Source organism: Fukomys damarensis, unplaced genomic scaffold (genome assembly GCF_012274545.1).
Source record: "Fukomys damarensis isolate Sample0158 unplaced genomic scaffold, DMR_v1.0_HiC HiC_scaffold_19, whole genome shotgun sequence".
NCBI classification, from domain to species: Eukaryota; Metazoa; Chordata; class Mammalia; order Rodentia; family Bathyergidae; genus Fukomys; species Fukomys damarensis.
In genome coordinates this window covers 41272305-41285152 of record NW_022900931.1, presented here as the reverse complement: position 1 = coordinate 41285152, position 12848 = coordinate 41272305, and the positions used below count along the sequence as shown (strand labels likewise).

General features: G+C 52.1%; 1 protein-coding gene across 7 annotated transcripts in view; it reads right to left on the bottom strand.

Annotated features, from left to right (window-relative positions):
• Adcy10 (adenylate cyclase 10) overlaps positions 1–12848 on the bottom strand; it is a 68525-nt gene that overhangs the window by 15681 nt on the left and 39996 nt on the right. For 6 of the 7 annotated variants that reach the window (XM_010633953.1, XM_019208919.2, XM_019208921.2 and 3 more), the window contains 8 exons: positions 10625–10732; positions 9688–9860; positions 8671–8824; positions 4134–4338; positions 3961–4057; positions 3341–3456; positions 2266–2383; positions 1115–1310 (listed from right to left, as the gene is read on the bottom strand). In XM_010633953.1, coding sequence (XP_010632255.1) covers positions 1115–1310; positions 2266–2383; positions 3341–3456; positions 3961–4057; positions 4134–4338; positions 8671–8824; positions 9688–9860; positions 10625–10732 — 1167 coding nt within the window. The remainder of the gene's footprint in view (positions 1–1114; positions 1311–2265; positions 2384–3340; positions 3457–3960; positions 4058–4133; positions 4339–8670; positions 8825–9687; positions 9861–10624; positions 10733–12848) is intronic. The other variant, XM_019208920.1, reaches the window with a different exon arrangement.

The window sequence follows — 12848 nt, the reverse complement described above, 5'->3', positions numbered from 1 at the left end:
TTTTGGTACCGGGGATCGGGGATCGAACTCAGGTCCTTGCCCTTGCAAGACAGATGGCAGAACCACTGAGCTAAATCTCCCGCCCTCTACTCCTTTCTTGAATGAAAAGCAAAACTGCGCTGGGCTTGGGGTGGCACACGCCTGTAATCCCAGCATTCGGGAGGCTGAGGCAGGAGGATCGCCGTGAGTTCGAGACCAGCCTGGGCTCCATAGTGAGCTCCAGGTCAGTCTCAACTACATAGTGCGACCCTGTCTCAAACAAACAAACAAACAAACAAAAAACATGTAGTTTTCATAGATTCCAAGATAATGGTTTACTGTCTTTGCTCTGATCCCAGCAGCACCTGTCATATTTTTAACCTATACTGTTTGGGGATAGGTGAGCGTTACCACTTTACTACTCATGAGATAAAGATGCATTTTGGTTTAGTCACCTGCTCTTCATCTATCTGGATTTTTAGGTATTAATTTGGCCAAAAATTGAGTCTGCCTTTACTAGTCCTCAGTCCATATTTAAAAGTGCTAATGACGGCCGACTCATCTGTCACATGCAATGCGCACGTTATTGAAGGGAAAAGGGCAACTTGGAATAAAGTTGATCGTGTGTAATTTGTCAGAAATATTTTTTCTGAATAACATGGACCAAAGCATATCTCAAATTTCTCACAAGTTACCATCTTAAGCAAGTGACATTTACTCTTATCCATTTTACCCAATAATATTGTATATAACCCAAGAATTTCTACCTCCTGAAAGAGAGCCAGCTGCCAGGCATGGTGGTGCATGCCTGTAATCCCAGCACTTGGGGAGGCTGAGGCAGGAGGATTGAAAGTTGGAGCCTAGCCTGGGCAACTTAGCAGCTGAGATAGACCCCATCTCAAAATAAAAGATAAAAAAGGGCTGGGGATGTGGTTCAGTGTGAAGGCTCATGGTTCACCCCTGTACCACCGTCAAGCAATCAATGTAGTGGTTTCTGAGTAGCAAAGTAACGGGCCACACTCCTTTTCTTCTTCCTAATTTTCCGGTGGTTTGTCTCAAAACCTGCTCTGATGCCTCGCATCCCCTCTGTCCTTGGAAGGACGCTGACCCCGGGGTAGAGGGAGGGCAGCCTCGCCTTGAGCAGCTCCACCCCGCTGTCCTGGGCCTTGTGGGATTGCTCTTCGATCTGCCTTTGGAGGTGGAGGACCTGCCCTTCCACGTACTTCACAGTTCCTGCGTAGTAATCGGTCGTCATGGTTCTCCGTGTCACCAGACTCTTAGCTTTACTGAAGAAGCTGGTGAAGTTGTCCCACTCCTGCAGCCTGGCGTACCTGCACCACCACAGGGAAGGGGAGAAGTCGGCGCAGCTCGCCGATGGGCTGCCTCCCTCACACAGACCTCAGGGCTGGAGTCTGAACCCCAGCGGGGGAAAGGATGAAGGCCCAGCTTTGTGGGTTCACGGGGTGCAGGTGCCTGAAGATGCCGTCCACGCGAGGGGTCCCCAGCAGCTCCGGGTCTGCTCCTCGCCCCACTGTCTCCAGCCAATAGATGGGGCTGGTTGGCGGCTCGGGGAGAGACAGCGAGGTGCAGGAGCCAGGACCCATCTCTCCTCTCCTCACCCTGACGAGGAGGATTAGCACGGACCTCTGCCTTGGCGGCAGAGACCCCGGTTCTAGAGAAGCCATATCCTCCGACATCGGCTCCACCAACTGTCTCCCCCTGGCTTCAACCTTGGAGGGTGTGGGCAGGCAGGGGCTGCTCCGTACGCGTTCCCTTCAAGCCCCAGCACGCCTCAGAATCGAGTCCTGGACCCCTGGACACTCCTGCACAGGTGCCCACCCCGCAGATGTGGTCAGGGCCTTCCACCCAAAGGGGCGGCGTCCGCTCGGAGCTGACACACGTCCTCCCGGACTTCCGGACACTTCTCGATCGCTTTATACCCAGTACCACACGAGGGCTACTTACACAGCACTTGCACTGTGTTGTTTAATGACAAGGAAAAGCCCGTACGGTTTACGGTTTCGGTACAATTGCAACTTTTCTCGCCTGCTATGATTCCCACCTGGATTTAGGGGCGTCCATAGGCAGAGGGGCTGTGGGTGTAGACGAGGCTGTCTGCACCGCGGGCTTTTCCTTCTTAGCCCACATGATCTATGCGGGCACCTTCTAGCTGTCTCAGATGTACGTTACAGACACTTTCCTTTCTCTACATTTTTTTTTTCAGGGAACTTCTCAGCCTGCAGCATTTTCCCTTGGGGAACAAAGTGATGCCCAACAGACCGTTACCAGATAGCCAGGCCCGAGTAAAACCCCAGGAGGATTCCGCTGTGGAACCGGAGGATGGTGTTGTCCTCGTGGAGGCTGACGAACTGCAGGCATTCCTCAAACGGTTTGTAAACGAAGCCTGCAGGGGAGAGAGAGAGAGAGAGAGAGAGAGAGAGAGAGAGAGAGCGAGAGAGCGCTGAGCTTGTGGCAGGTGAGGGGCGCTCCTCCTTCTGGCCTCGGGGCTCCCACTGCCCCCGGGAATTTACCACTGCGGTTACTTTGTGAACCCTCAGGGGACCAACAGCCACCTCCTTGTGTGGGGCTGTGGCCCAGCTGCCGTGGAAGTTACGCGCGTATCTGACGCAGCTCCCAAGTGCAGGCCGGGAGGAGCAGGGTTTAAACCACCAGACCTGACCCAAGTCTAAAGAAGTCGCCTTCGGGTAGCCTGCGACTTCTCCTTTCCAGCCTTGCCCCCTGGTGGCAATGTGTGTATCCTGTTTCATTGTCATGTGTGTAGAAAACAACCTCCTGGTTAGTTCGTCTGGTGGTGTTTTGTTTTGTTTTCTTTTGTTTTTGAGACAGTCTTGCTGTGTAATCCAGGCTGGCCTCAAACTTGCAGGGATCCTCCTGCCTCAGCCTCCCAAGTGCTATGATTACAGGTGTGCGCCACTAGGCAGAGCTGTTCTTCTGGTCTAATAGGTATACAGAGGGCTGCCTATTTGATGACACTTGAAAGCTGTCAGGAAATAACTTGTTTTCCAAATCACCAACAGCTACCAGGGCCTGGTACTCTAAGCAGCAGCGGTTCAACCCTTCATCCCAAAGCTGGAAATCCCTAAGTACCATCCTGCTACAAATGAAATACCCCCGCAAAAGGCAGCTAGGAAGACAGCACCACCTATTTCAGCCACAGGGCCCCGCGCTCAGATTTAACTCCTCCTCCTGCTCGGGGCCTCCCGGCTCCTGCTGCCCAGCCCCTCGGCCGCTCCACCCGCCTCTAGCTGCACAGGCTCCCAGCTCCTCCGTCCCCCGCAGCGGCCTCCTCACATCCCGCAGGGGCCCCTGCGGTGCTTTTACGTCCGAAAGCCACACGCACCACAGTAAAGCATAATGTCCAAGCACATGAAGTAGAAATACGCCTTGCTGAAAATGTGCTCCTCTTCCGAGGACAGCCGCCACAGCGACTGCAACACTGGGATCAGCTGCTTGTATCTGCGGGAAAAACAGTGCGGGGTTAAAAATGTCAACAGAGGGTGATGTCCGGGCTGGGTCTGCTCTTGGCCCGGTCCAGTAATTCAGAACCAAATACAACTTTTCTTTTTCTTTTTCCGGTATTGGAGATGACCCTGAGCTGCATCACCCCGCCTTTTTTTTTTTTTTTTTTTGGTTTTTTTTTTTTGAGACGAGGGTCTCCGTAAGTCACTAAATTGTGCGGGCTGGGTTCAAACTTGCAGTCCTCCTGCCTCAGCTTCCTAGAGGGCTGGGTTACAGGTGTGTACCACCACATCTGGCTCCAAATACAGCTCATAAGCAGACCTCCAAACTGCAAACCTACCCGCTCAGGACGACGCGTCCATCTCCCACTGGCTTTGTGTGTTCTGTCGGGGTCCTCCACGCCAGGGTGACTGGGGCCGGACCCTCCATCCCAGCTGCTCTTCTCCGGGTCTTCCCTCCCTGGGCAGGGCAGGGCGGCGGCCAGATTCCCATAGTCAATACCTGTTTCTCAGCAGGAGAGAGCTGCTAAGTCTGCACAGCACGGAGCAGTACTTGTTGGGGTTCTGCAGCAGGGCCCACATCTTTTGAGCTCGGAAGCCTAGGAGGAAAGGAACCCCTGGCTGCTCCGCCTTCGTCCTGGAGTCTCCTCCCGCGCCTGCTCCGCCAGCCCTTACCTAACTCGATGGCCAGGTCCAGGTGGCCCATGAAAAACTTGATGTGACTCAGGACGTGCGCCACGTAGGCCACCATCTCGATGGCCTCGCCTTCCAGGGGGAGGTGGGCGATCAGCTCCATGGCCTTGAGCTCGTAGGGGAACCACACGCCCTGGTGGCCGGCCAGCTGGTGGAACAGCGAGTAGTCCAGGAAAGCCTTCACGATCTGGAATGCAGCCAAGCCGGAAAGCCGATGTGGAGGGGGAAATCAAGGGCAAAGGGGTTGAACCCAGGGATTTCACATTGAATTATATCCCCAGCCCTCCCTTTTATTTTACTTATTTATTTGGTACAGAGGATCTAACTCAGGACCTTACACTTGTGAGGCAGGAGGCGGCACTGCTGAACTAATCCCTAGCCCCCCCCCCACTTTTTAAAAAATTTTGAGACAGAGCCTCATTCAATTGCTAAATTGTCCAGCCTGGGCTCAAACTTGCAATCCTCCTGCCTCAGCCTCCCAGAGGGCTGGGACTACAGGTGTGTGCCACTAGCTGATTACTTTGTCATAACAAACATGCATTTGTTTTGTAATTTAACAAAAAAAAAAGGTTGATTTGATTTGCTATGTATGAAAATGTAAGAAAGGACCGGTTGTAAGCCTAACGAGATTTAAGAGAAGGTGGTCACTTCTGAAACAACTCTTTCAAATGGGAAAGCTGCTTCAGATTACAACTGCTTAGAGAAGGGTGAAGGGAAAATAATTCCTTCTAGAGAATCAGATTTATTTTATATATATCACAATATGTGTAAATTCCTTTGAAAAATACAAACATAGCTGGGTGTGGTGACGCACGCCTGTAGTCCTAGTGCTCTGGGAGGCTGAGGCAGGAGGATCATAAGTTCAAACCTAGCCTGGGCAACTGTGTGAGACCTTGTCTCAAAATTAAAAATAAAAAGGGGGCTGGGAATGTAGTTCACTGTGTAGGCCTTAGGTTCAATCCCCAGGGCAAAAAGGAAAAAACAAAAAAGGAAGAGAGAAGAAGAGAAGACAAAGCCAAAATAAAAGGACACGTGGGAGAAATAGACACTCTAATGATAGAAGTGGGAGACAGTTGCGTAGGAGAGGCACTTCAGAACAGGGACTTTTTCTCTGAAATTCTACATATTGCACAAAATAGTCTACACATTCTGTTAAAGGCCAGTTGAGTATTTGTTAATTCACAAAGTCCATCTTAGCAGCCCCCTTCTTCCTTCCTGGTTTGGAACGTGCTTCAGAGGACGCCACCAGACAGGAAGGACAGCAGGAAGTGGTGGAGGAGGACACAGAATTGTCGGACGAATAAAAAAATCCATGGCTGCAGTCGGGCCTAGGAGTTCTTGGATCAGAACCAAGAGGACAGAGTCCAACGATTTCGGTGTAGGGACACTCACAGCTGGAGGTCACGTGGCTTGTCGGGGAAACCAACCCCTACTCTGGGTTCCTACTCTGGGTGTTTTCCCCAGTGCTGAGTGCCTGGTCCACTGCCGAACCCCGAGGGGACCCTTTCCCTGCTCCTCTGCTTTCTGTCCCAGTCACCCACCTACCACCCTTTCTTTTCTGTTTTGGCTTTTTGCAGTACTGAGCAGCTACATCCCCAACCCCTTATTTATTTCTCTGTTGAGACAGGATCTCACGCAGTTGTTAAATTGCCCACACTGGGCTCAAATTTGTAATCCTCCTGCCTCAGCCTCCCAGAGTGCTGGGATTACAGGTGTGTGCTACTATGACTGATGGTCCCCAGCCACCTTGATAACAAGCTTCTTAATTCACTTTCCCTTTGCGCTTTTCCATTGATCCTGCTCTCGGCCCCAATGCCACCACAGTTGTCAGGAGAGCTGCGGGACTGGAGGGGTAAAGTTCAGTACGTGTTTGCTGAGGACCGGCTGCTCTCCGGGCACTGTTCCCACGGTTTAGGATGTGCGTGGGACAGCAGGCCAGGTCCCTGCTCTCATGGACTTAACGGGCTAGCAAGGGAGAGAGACTGCACCCATGAAGTAGAAAGCAAGAAGATGTCAGATGGCTGAACACCAGCAAGACGGTGCATGAGGCAGTCAGGGAGGCCTCCCGGAGCAGGTGACCACTCAACTGAGAAGCGGTGGGCGGTAGGGCCCGGGGATGGACGCTCCAGACCGGGGCAGCACCTGACACGAGGGCTGGCTTGAACCTGGAGTTGGACGAGCCGGTGGCCCAGGCACTAGGGGGGACTCAGTTGCTATGGTTTTATAAACACTTCCACGTATGTCCTCCCACACTGAGAGGAACACGACTGCTGGGGACAGGTTCCTGGCTAGGAATCTAAGCTCCTCCCAACAGTGCTACCTGATCCCGCCCCTTTATACTTGATAGCGTTGATTCTAGGAGGAAGATTTTTGTTTTTGTTTTTGGTACCAGGGATGGAACTCAGGACCTTGTACTTGCGAGGCAGGTGGTAGAACCGCTGAGCAAAATCCCTGGCCCTTAGGAGGGAGTTACTGGCCCAGAAGAAACTCTGAATGTTTATCAAGAAGCCGGGTCACTCTCACTGCGCGAGCTGGATTTGGCCTAGTCGTTTCTTGCTCTTGTCTCTCTCACAGAGCCCTCACCTGATCAGAGGCCTCCGGTTGGTGACCTTGACTAGTGACTCTTCCAGTCTTCCCCCACCTCTGTGGGGTCCCTGAGACCCTTTCGGAGCGCACACAAGGTCCGAGGTAGTTTCACAACATCGAGGCATTGTTTGTACCAGGAAAAATAGTGACCGGGCCTTAAATGGGCCAAAACAAGAACTTGGCAGGGGTCCTGTCCAACTCAGCAGGCAAGGTTCTTGTCCTCTTTCTCTGCCAGTGGCTTTGGGCTATTTTAAAGCTCTGTATGTTTGCAGAAACTGGGAGTGGTATAAATGATATGATTCCTTTCCTAGAAATGTAAACGTCTGGGGAAAACACGAGTGAAGATCACTGTCACGACTGGTCTTGTAACCATCTGTAAGTTGAATACTCACTGGAATGACCTGTGACTAGTTCTCTCCCTGAGACAGAACCTTCCTCATGCTTTCTTCCTCAGTGATTCACGATTCTCTTTTAAAATTGGATCGTCAGGGGCTGCGGGTGCAGCTCAGTGCTGGGTGCTGGCCTAGAGCGGGTTGATCCCGGCACCTCCACAAACAAATCACAGGGAACTGTCCTTGAATATTTCTTTTTTCGCCCTCATTCTTGGAGGAGTGTAACTATGGAATTTTCCAGAGGCAACATATGTGATCTTGCTACAGAATGAAGGTGGAAGAAGCCATTTACACCGGGCGTGGTGGTGCACACCTGTAATCCCAGCACTCAGGAGGCTGAGGCAGGAGGATCGCTGTGCGTTGAGACCAGCCTGGGCTACACAGTGAGTTCCAGGTCAATCTCAACTACATAGTGAGACCCTGTCTCAAACAAACAAACAAACAAACAAATAAAAAGAGGCCAATTTACCTTCTATGAAGCCAGACATTAAGATACTTGAAAAATACCAACAACAAAAAAAAAAAATTGGGGGGGGCAGTACTGGGGATGGAACTCAGGGCTTTCACACCGAGCTACACTCCCAGCTTTATTTAATTTATTTATTGTTTATTTTTGGCAAGCTGGGCTCCAACTTATGATCCTCCGCCTGGACCTCCCAAGTGTTGGGAGTACAGGCCTGGGCCACCCCATGCAGCTCCTTTATTTTTAGTTTTGAAACAATGTCTCACCAAGTCACTAAGTTGCCCAGCCTGGGCTGGAACTTGCAGTCATCCTGCCTCAGCCTCCCAGAGTGCTGAGATCAAAGGTGTGTGCCTTCAAGCCCACTAACACTATGACACTTAATATTTTATTGTTTTTGTTTGGAGAAATATAGTTTATTTGTTTGGTACTAGGATCGAACTCAAGATCTCGTGCTTACGAGGTAGGCAGTGGCACCATCAAGCTAAATCCCTGGCTGGAGAAATATAGTTTTTAAAAATGAAAATGTTATTTCTGTTCATATGTTAAATGTTTTTAGCTTAAAATATATTTTTTAAATTTCTCAGTTTTTGTTCTATGATACTATCAATAGTCCATATAAATAAAAGTCACTTGGAATCTTCAATAATTTTTAAGAGTGTAGGTGGTGATCCTGGGACCAAATTTTTGTTTGTTTTTTTGAGACAAGGTCTCACTGTGTAGTCCAGGCTGGCCTCGAACACATGGAAATCCTCCTGCCTCAGCCTCCCAAGTGCTGGAATTACAGGTGTGTGCCACCATGCCAGATGCCAAAATATTTTAGAACTGCTGGCAAAACCCTCCAGTCACCTGCTTCTTTTTTTCATACCCTCATGATTTTGAATATCATTTGCCTTCTGCTGAGATTTCTTTCCTTCGTTTTATGGGGTTTTTTTCTTTTTTCTTTTTGTACCAGAGATCAAACTCAGGTCCCTGCCCTTACAAGGCAGGTGGCAGAACCACTGAGCCAAATCCCTGGCCAGTAAGATTTCTTTCCAAATGAGATTCAGAAACTCAAAGAGCAGCTACAGAACCACCCTACCTGGAAGTCGTTTTGCGTCTCCAGGGCTGTGTTCACCTGCATCATAGCTGTCAGGTGGGCATAACACTTATGAAAATAATCACTGCAGCTGTAGATCTTCCACAGCAAGGAGAAGCAGGCCTCCTGCTGGTAGAGTTCTGCCAGCCTCTTCCTCCTAAGAGATAAAGGAAAACAAAAGGAACGCGGGCAGAAGTTGGGCCCTCGTCAAGGTGGTCAGGTCACACATTTGACCCGTCTAGGTAACTGCTGTTAAAGGAAGCTTTTCTTTGGTACCGGGGTTTAGAACTTAGGACCTTGAACTTGCAAGGCAGGCACGGTGCCACTGAGCTAAATCCCAGGCCCAAATGAAGCTATTTTTAAAAGCACACTGGGCCGAGCATGGCGGCGCATGCCTGTAATCCCAGCACTCAGGAGGCTGAGGCAGGAGGATCACTGTGAGTTTGAGACCAGCCTGGGTTACATAGTTCCAGTCAGTCTCAAAAAACCCTGTCTCACCCCCACCCCAAATCACACTGGTATCACGCATCACACTGGGTCTGATAACAGCCCCAAAGGGCAGTAATTACACCTGAGGAAGGTGAAACTCAGACGGGTTAAGTAATTAACTCAAAGTCTCACAGCTAGAAGGTGGAAGTGGCAGCACTTACACTCTGTCCACCTCCAGCCTGGCCAGTCCCATGCATTATGTCCTCCGCTGCTCTGCTCTATTAGAAGTGAGGTCTCCACTTAAAGGAAATGTGCACTTTTAACATTTACATATATTTTTGAAACAGGCTCCCCCTTTGTAGTGCAGGCTGGCCTTGAACACACTAGGTAGCCCAGGCTGGGTTTGAACTTGTGATCCTCCTGCCTCAGCCTCCCAAGTACTGGGATTACAGGTGCGCCACCGTGCTGGGAAGGACCATAGACATTTGGGTGTTAAATGTGGTTTCGGGCAAACAGAAGAGACCACGCTCTGGGGCTGCTCGCACTGTGGGGAGGGTGAGACCCTCTGCTCTCGCCAGCTCCTCCTCTTACCCTGGTGGGCTGTCTTGGACCTGCTGGTTCAAATAATGGGAGTGCTTCTTTCTCTCCATGTGGTCGTGGAAGAACAGGGAGAGTAAGTTGTGAGGAAAGACGCGGTTGAGGAGCCTCAGTGCCTTCCTCAGCGTTTTCTTGGCAAGCACCATCTGGCCCATATTAAAGCAAATCTGCAGGGAGAGGGGCAGGAAGCGAGGGAAACAGCCAATGCAGAGATCCTGGACACGGCTGGCAGCTTCGGAGCAGAATTTCTGTGGGGATTCTTGTCCAAAGAGCTGATCTGTGGCCCAGGAAGAGAACCCTCTGCACTGGGCATGATGTGTCAGGGCAGTGCGGAAAGGAAGGTTAATGGCTTCCTATGGTGCCCCCGTCTGTCTCTAAGGAATGTTGGCTTGTTCGAGTTCATTTGTAGAGGTTGTGACAAATGTTCATCGGGAAGCTGTCAGTCTGGAGGACAGGGCAGGTCTAGCTGCTGGGAGGTGGCAGTGAGGGGGTTTGGGACCTGTGCCTCAGGGTCCTGGAGTCTTGGAGGGGTTGGGAGGAGGGTGCAGATGCATGAGGACGACTTCTACAGAAAGGCCCAAGGCAAATAACTGATTCATTCAGGCCTTTCTTTCCCAGTCCTGGAAATTGAACCCGGGCCCTGTGTAATGAGCTACATCCCCAGTTCTTTTTTTTTTTTGGGCCTGGGAAGCGAACTCTGTTCCTTATGCTTGCAAGGCAGGAGGCAGAACCACTGAGCTACATCCCCGGCGCCTTCCCCCAGTTCTTTTTATTCTTTTTTATGGGGAAGGGGGGGTCTCACTGAGCTGCTGAGCTCCCCACACCAGGCTTGAACTTGTGACCCTCCTGCCTCAGCCTCCCAGAGTACTGGGATTACCGGCTTCACCACCACGGCCAGGTAATTCATGTTGCATCTTTAATGGGTTCTTACCTGACCTTTAAGGGTATAAAAAGTAGCCAACTCGAAAGTGTGACTCCAAGTTTTTTCCTTCTTGAGTATTCTCAGCAGCCTATGTCCCTCATTCAAATGCACGTACGCCTGCAGTTGGGACGGAGAGAAGTGTGCTGTTGCGTTTGAGGGATCTGGGCCACAAGGGGCAGCACACCCTGACAGTTGAAGGAAAGGAAGCAGGAGCCAGCCCAGGCACTGCCTGTGGCTCTGTCCCCAGCTCTGCTACCCGGAAGGGCCTGCAAGCTCAAGAGCACGGTGGGGGAAGCTCGCAGGGGCAGGCCTACCCTGTCCGCCTCTCACCATGGGGAGGGTGAATCTCCCATTCCCACCCCACACGCTGTCACCAAGCTGCCCTGCTGGGAGTCTCCCCCACCCCGGGGAAACCTCCCCCGTCAGTGATTCATCCCCAACCGCCCCCTTCCAAAGTGCACCCAGTGCCCCGGCAGCATCCCCACGTCTGTGAGAAGCGGGTGCCTGCACTCTGGAGTGAGGCACGAACCACCCCCACTCCCTCCGCCGGTGAAGAGGAAGGTGAGCCTTGGAGCAGCTGTGATAGCTCAGTCCGGGCCGGATTGGGACAGCGCACTCCCGGTGTGCCTGGCCGGGTCCTGGGGCACGGCCTCGGGGACTAGGTCTGGTCCCTGGCCCCTTCCTCTCTGGCACTGTTCCTCTGCTTTGCTGCCTGGCTCCCAGACACAGAGCGGCTTTCTTCTGCCGTGTTCCTGTCTTGGGGCCGTGCGAATGTGGACTGAACACCCTGAAACCGTGAGTAGCAAAGAAACCCTCCTCCTCTGAGTGGCGGATGCCGAGCGTTCAATCCCTGAGCAACACACTGAATTCTCTTCACTTCCTCCTTGCCCAAATGAATCTCGGAACGCGTGAACACCGAGACAAGATCAGACCGGAGTAAAATAAGGTGAGGCCACGTCTCCAGCTCCCCTGCTGCAGCCGTGGGGGAACAGGAAGAGGAGGCAATGAGGTGCTGGCCTCACCCGGTCCGGTCAGATTCACCCTGAGCGGACACAAGGAACAAATGACACCTTCTGGAACCTGGCCCTAGGGCTGTGCTCGGAATTATTGTCCCCCTGACCTCACCACTCCTGTAGGGTGAAGTAGGGCGTGCACAACCCCAGAGAGTTGGCCCCTGGGGCTACCTGAACTTCCGGTGCTGACACTCACTGGCCACGTGCCGAGTCTGTGCATCCAATGTGCAGGAGACTGGAGAGGACAGGGTGGGCTGACTTATTACTTCATTAGTTTGTTTGTTTATTTATGGGGAAAGTGAACCCAGGGCTTTGGCACCAAGCCACATCCCCAGCCATTTTAATCTTTGAGACAAAGTCTCATTGAGTTACCCAGGTTGGCCTTGAACTCATGATCCTCCTGCCTCATGTGCTGGGATTACAGTCGGGCACCACCATGACTTTTAAATTTTATATAAATCTAAGGCAGGAAGGTAGACCGGGCTGCTGTGTTCGGCAGCAGTGGTAACACAGGGACCCGACCCTCAGTGTGGGCAAGGCCTGCGCGGCCAGCCTGGCGGGTGAAGCTGGCCGGAGCAGGAGGAAGTGAGCCCACAGAGGGATCTCCTCAAGTGACTTCCCGGAAGTCAGTGCAGCCAGCTGCCCCGTGAACGTGATTGAAGGTCAAGTCAATCTGCGAGAGGGTCTACCTCAGCCCCGGCCTGACCCTCCCGTCTGTCTTCAGGGAGACATTTACGGGTGTCAGCTCCTCCAAGGCTCCGTCCACCTGCGGTGAAGCACCAGGCCTTGCTGCCTAAGACGCTGACCAATGAGCTCTTCTTATTCTCCGCGTGTATCAGACCTTCCACTTTAGCGGCAGGTGGCCCTGCGACCTTCCTTATAGTGTTTCAGCGCCTTGGCAGGCGGAAGGCACACACACGTGTGATCACCGGGCACGAGTGGGCTGAAGGTGACGGCGAACGAGCTTCTGGGGGAGGCAGGATTTCAGCGCGGCTCCCAAGGGATTGCCAAGGGATTTTATGCTCAGAGGTATTTTGGGAAAAGTGCTAAGAGCCCTGCGGTGTCAGTGAGGAAGACCAGGCGGACGCCTCAGGCAAAGCCCTCAAGGTGGGCGTGTACTCGATGGAGTACGGTGCGTGCTCGTGTTTCGGTGCCATTCTTTCCTTTCCGAGCCGTGTGCTCTTCTGTTCTGTTTTGATTTTAGAGACGGGAGTCTCACT